This window comes from Gekko japonicus, unplaced genomic scaffold (assembly GCF_001447785.1).
Source record: "Gekko japonicus isolate JY-2015 unplaced genomic scaffold, Gekko_japonicus_V1.1 scaffold661, whole genome shotgun sequence".
Lineage (NCBI taxonomy): Eukaryota > Metazoa > Chordata > Lepidosauria > Squamata > Gekkonidae > Gekko > Gekko japonicus.
This window is the reverse complement of record NW_015173694.1, coordinates 558,854-564,853: the sequence shown is the minus strand read 5'-3', so window position 1 is coordinate 564,853 and position 6,000 is coordinate 558,854. Positions and strand designations below refer to the sequence as shown.

The 6,000-nt window shown below is 46.9% G+C and overlaps 1 protein-coding gene across 1 annotated transcript in view; it reads right to left on the bottom strand.

The window, feature by feature from the left end:
* Positions 1 to 6,000, bottom strand: part of LOC107120461 (G protein-activated inward rectifier potassium channel 1-like) — a 34,792-nt gene that overhangs the window by 12,503 nt on the left and 16,289 nt on the right. Inside the window, exon 2 of the mRNA XM_015423167.1 lies at positions 3,102 to 3,318. Within this exon, the coding sequence (XP_015278653.1) occupies positions 3,102 to 3,318 (217 nt within the window). The remainder of the gene's footprint in view (positions 1 to 3,101; positions 3,319 to 6,000) is intronic.

The following is a 6,000-nucleotide window of genomic DNA, read 5'->3' as shown; positions in this document are numbered from 1 at the left end:
GGGGGGCGGGGGCGGGGCCTCCGGCTGATGCTCAGCTTTTTTTGTGGCAAAAGATGCCATGATGTCATTTCCAGGCATGTAAACAGAAGTGGCACCATACGCCATGATACCCACTGCCTTCCTCCCCCAAAAGCTCCTGGCAGTTGCCGGCACTGTAAATCCGGCACTGTAAATCCGGCACTGGCCTCTTCCCATCTTCCGCTTCAAGCCCCGAGATGGAGATGATAGCAGTAAGAAAGTTAAACTGCTTTTGGTCTTGAGCCTAACCAGCCACAGAGAGGCCAACCCTGTGACTTCGAGCCATTTTATTTATTTCAATTTATTTTATTCAGCTTATATCCCGTCCTATCCCGCAAGTGGGTGCAGGGCGGTTCACCTCAAAATAACAACAAATAGTAAATCCATGCAAATATGAACAATTCCATCTAGATAAAATTACTTGTAACAGTCCCTCATAGCAGCTTAATAGTTTCTAACTACAGTGCCTGCTGCGACCATGTCAGTGAGGGCACATTCCTGTCAGTGCCTGGTGCCAAGTTGTTACAGGCAGTGCCCCAGGGCAGATGAGGCAGATAGAATAGATGTACTGGATTGATCAGACTGAGAAGGGAAGGCCGGTGCAACTTGGACATCTGCTCACTTAGCCAAAGGCCTGGCGGAACAGCTCCGTTTTGCAGGCCCCGCAGAACTGTGATGAAGCCATGTCAAACTTCAACTGCCCACTTCCACACATTCTGTCTCTGTGCAAGGGACAAGACGTTTTCCTCCAGCCCTGTTGGCAACCCTAACTGGGCACTGGGTTCAAGTGTAGCGACTCTCCTTTGGGCTGATCTGCAGATCTGAGCGCAGGCCTTGAGTCTGTGCGAGGTGTTTCTTTTCTGGGCTGGGATCCTGTCCCGTGCGCCTTTCTTTCTTGGGTCTACCCAACAGAACTCTCACCCCTGTCCATCGTCTTCAAGTGACGAATGGGGAGGGTTCAAATCCCCACTCAGCTGCAAAGCTTTCTGGGTGACCCAGGCTGGCTGCTCCCTCTCACCTAATCTGGGTGACAGAAAGCTGGTAAGGAGAGCCGAACAGTGTTTAAAGGGCCTCTGCCCTCTTCCCATCTTCCGCTTCAAGCCCCGAGATGGAGATGATAGCAGTAAGAAAGTTAAACTGCTTTTGGTCTTGAGCCTAACCAGCCACAGAGAGGCCAAAATGCAGGAAGGGAGAACTGTGTACGCCACCCTTAAGTACTTTGGAGGAAGGGCGGGCTAAGAATGAAACAGACCACACTGGAATTTTTTTTTTTTTTTAAATTACAGTATGTCAAGCTAATAGCGAGGTGGGGTAGAAGAGTTAAACAGCCTTGTACATCCTGGCCTGCAAGAAGCCCAATCTGTGGTGAGCGAAAGGAGAGCGTGGTGGCTATTTCCACATTATCTTTGCATAGAAGAACTAACCCCCTTACCTCACAGTCTTGAGGCTTCCTGTTCGAAATCTGGTGTAGGTCATAAGCCTGGCTTTTCTGCATCTCTTGCCCTCCCTCCACCAAGAAGATTAAGGGGTTGGAGTGCTTTTCTTATCAGGAAAGACTGAACAGCCTGGGGCTTTTTCATTTTGGGAAAAAAAGTAACTACAGGGGAGACATGATCAATGTTCCCTCTAAGCTGTGTAGTCTTGTGAGCAAAAATTCTACTTTGTGAGCTACTGGCATTAAAGTTGTGAGCAAGTGATTTGGCTGCTGCATAGATTAGCTTGCTCTGGAGCCATCCCTTCCTGAGCTAAGACAAAAATATGTGAGCCAGAGGCTAAAAAACTGTGAGCTAGCTCACACTAACTCAGATTAGAGGGAACAGTGGACATGATACAGGTTTATGAAACTATTCGAGAAGTAGAGAAAGTGGACAGAGAGAACTCTTCTCCCCAAGAGAAATCTTACACAGTCAAATAATACTAGAACTCAGGATGGGCCAAAGAAAGTTCTTCTTTGTTCAACGAGAAACTAAATTATGGAATTCTCTGCCACTGGATGTGGCCACTGTGTGAAATAGAACACTGGACTAGATGGACCACTGGTCTGATCCAGCAGGGCTCCTCTTAAGTTCTTATGGAGCCAACAAACTTCTAGAACTTTGTCTTGGGAAGTGTCAGAAACAAAAATGGACTGTTCTGGAGTCCTGACTATCACCAATTGTGGAGTATTTTTCAAAGAGCTCCTTAGTTTCATAAGAGGCACCAGGCCTGCCAGAGGATTGACAGAAATCCACAGCTTTTTTTCAGACCCATTCTCTCCCCTTCTGGATCCATATGCTTTTAGACTACTGCAAGAGGAAGTACTTGATGTGAGGTACTTCCTGTTGAATGCCGGCTTAGCAGTTGCAGTTGCCATTTGGACACAATGACACCTTCACTGATCATCCTAATTTCTCTGGACCTGACTAGAATGGGGGGTTGCTGATCTGAATTGCAGGTGGCAGCTACTTTCCTGATCAAGATCACCCTTCACAAGCTGCTTTTGATATATGTTTTCCTTGTAGGGAGAAAAGTAGCTTGGAAGGGAATTTGAGATAATGGCTCACAGGAAGGTGTTTAATCGTCAGCACAGTGGACTTTAATATGAATCAGGACTCAATACAAGAGAAGGTCTGCTTCCAATAGAAGGCATGGGCCTTGCACATGTGAGATGGTGGTCAGGAAAACAGGGCTTCTGAGCATGTGATGACAGGGATGCCAGCCTCCAGGTGGGACCTGGGGATCTCCCAGAATTACAGCTCATCTCCAGACTACAGAGATCAGTTCCCCTGGGGAAAACGGATGCTTTGGAGGGTAGACTCCATGGCATCGTACCCCACTGAGGTCCCTGCCCTCCCCAGGATCCAGCCCTGAATCTCCAGAAGTTTCCCAACCTGGAGCTGGCAACCCTACTCCTCCATCCCCCACTGGTGGCCAGGATGGACATGGCAACCCTTTAACAGGAGCATTCCCCTTGCCTCTGAAAAAGACCCAGTTTGGCCTTAAAAATCTGAGGCAGGGTTTTCAAGAAAAAGGGGAAATGGAACTTCTTTCTCATGAGAAATGCATTGCTGGGGAAGAAAAAACACTGGATTCGAGATGTCTACCTGTTGTTTCAACAATCCCCTCAAGGATGACCACGATCTCAAACTGCTCGCTCCGGAGGGATCTTTGTGACAGGGCAAAGAAAGGACTTTTCTCATTGATCTCGTGACAGATGGTAAGAGGAGAAACGAGGAACAGTTGGTCTGCCCCAGTTCCGAATCCAACATCAAGTTCACACTGGTCTAGTGGCAGGAATTCGCCTTCTGGTGTCTGTCGTGACTAAAGAAAAATGGAGAGGAGAAAATCCCAGTGAGTAAAGAGCAAAATAATCATCATCATCGTACGGCATTGTGTGTAGAATAGCCAAGAGATCCTAAGATTGTCCGACAGCCAAAAGTCCTAGCTCTTTAGTGTTTTGCACCACTAGATGGCAAGCTAGACTTATTTTTAAGGCAAGAGACATTTCTGAAGAACTCAACAGCTTGAGTGTTATCTATATGTTATTTTTAATTTACAAAACTTATATCCCACCTTTCTGCCCTCACAAGGGCTACTAAAGTGGCTAACATATTACAACATACACAATCAAATCAAATTTTAAAACCATTAAAATCAGTCAAACAACAACAACACATCATTAAAACAATTAAAACCAGAGCTAAAATACATACAAAGATGTAAAAACAACAATTAAAACATCCGACAAGAAGGAGGGATCACTGAGGGAATGCCACTTAAGTCTTCACCTGCTGTAAATGTCATATTGTTGTGTGATATTTTGGTTGGGCCCAATGAAAAGGGGTTACCTGACTATATGGTTTTTCAGATTTTTCTGTGAACCAATACAACAACCTACAACCGTTTCCATCCTCTTACTTACAAGACAATTAGCGGCTGGAATGAACCATTTCTGTATAGTATCCATCTGTTTACTGAAGCCCAGCTAGGTGGGAGAATGTTTTGAACTGTCGGTCTCTAAAATCTTTGCAATTCAACATGTAAATGGGTCTCTCTGTGTGTACACGTACAGGTGTGCTAATGCTCAGCTATGGTGTGTATAGTTTATCAGGGTCACAGGACCTTACTTCTGAATAAACATGCCACCAACATCTCTGTAGGCAGTGTTTGCCATTGTTAGGCAGCTGCAATTTCATGGAGGATGACAGTTATTTCTCGAAAGGCTTATCAATATTAGGACAAATATTCCGGAGGGCCAATTTCTGTGCTTTGTCAGGCTCTTGAGAATGGTGTACTTAAAAACAACAACAACAACAAAAACGATTTCTATGAGTGATCTCTAAATCTATCACATATGTGCAAGAGATATGAATTCCACTTCACACATGCAAGCTTCCCCCCCACACACACACACCCGCCTTTGCTCTCTCCTCCTTTCTCTTTCTCCACACAATCCCTCCCACCTGTCCCTGGGGGAAAGGATCACACGGAGAAACATCAGCGTAGCCCGCAGCAATTCTTCGGATTGTGGTTACTGTGGGAGAAAAAGTGTTGCTGCCGTTGCAGGAATCGCTGCTGCATATATTTGTGGTAATTAGCCGAAGAAATTAGCAAGGTGCCGGCAGTAGATATGAGCAGAATTGGTTTTACAGAATTAAGAAGAAGAGGAGGAAGAAGAAAAAGGCTAATGGAGGCAGGAAGGGAAGAACAATAGCTGGGAAGAGAGAGAGAGAGAGAGAGAGAGAGAGAGAGGTCCATCCAAACGGAAGCAAGAGGCATTTGCAGAGAGGGGGAAATCAGCTGGTCTGGACATAACCGAATGCTCTGGTCTGTCTCTCTGTATTTCTTTGCCACAAAAAGCACCCACACGCCTAGCCAACCTCTATTGAATCAGACGTGTGTGTGTGTGTGTGTGTGTGTGTGTGTGTCCCCCTGCTTGGGCCACTGTTTGGCTATGTCATCTTTATTAACTAAGATGTCAATTCCGGTTCCTTTGCAAAATGATGGTGCGGGTTGTCTCCTAACCCAATGTGACGTTATGTGCTCTAGTAGCCACAGGGCGATTTTGTCGACTTATTTAATTATTTGATGGGACGGGTTTCCCAGCGGCTGACGCGAGTGGCCATGAATGATAGCTGAGGGCCTTTCGAAAGCAGTCCAAGGCAATGTCCCTCATTACAGCATGACGGCCGGAGAGAAACCCTCCTCTCTACAAGCTGCGGAAAGGACAAACTGAGTTCCTGGAGTGTTAGTAAGACTTGGGAATGGGGAAGACACCACTGAAAGTAATTTCTAGAAACGGCATCATGTCTTAATGCAACAAGGCCACTGTCTTCATGCCCCAAGCCATGTGGTCAGCGTCAAGCTTCCAATTTAGCTAAACTCCTGGGCACCAATGGTCACACAAGTGCTATCTAGGGATGCCAGCTTCCAGTTGGGACCTGGGGATCCCCCGGAATTACAGCTCATCTCCAGACTACTGAGATCAGTTCCCCTGGAGACAATGGATGCTCTGGAAAGTCCTCCTCAGGAGTTTCTCAAGCTGGATGTGGCAACGCTACCTCCCCATCCCCTGCTGGTGGGCAGGAAGGACCTTGCAACCCAACCCCATGAGTTCCATCTGGACCAGGTTTGTTCTTCTCCCCTTGTAGGCCTCAGGAGAGGTGAGGCCAGAGGTGTAGGCTGAAAGGCAGGAGCCAAAGGACTCTGGGGCCTGCCACTGTGGGAGGCAGCTCAGCAGACCCGGAACCACCCTGATCATTCATGTCTTCTTTTCCTTGTTTAAATGGCTTTGCTTGGGATTTTCTGTCAGCCGCTTCAGGGCCCCTTCAGAGAGACAGAAATGCTCCAATATCTAAATAAATTGTGCGTTCGCTTGGCCCCAAGGAATCACAAAACGGAGAGCTGAGGGTGAGGCAAAGGACAAGTCAGGGAGGCGGCAACCAGGAGAAGGAGCCAAAGGGAGAGACAAGAGGGTATAAGGAATGAGGAAGGAAGCAGTGC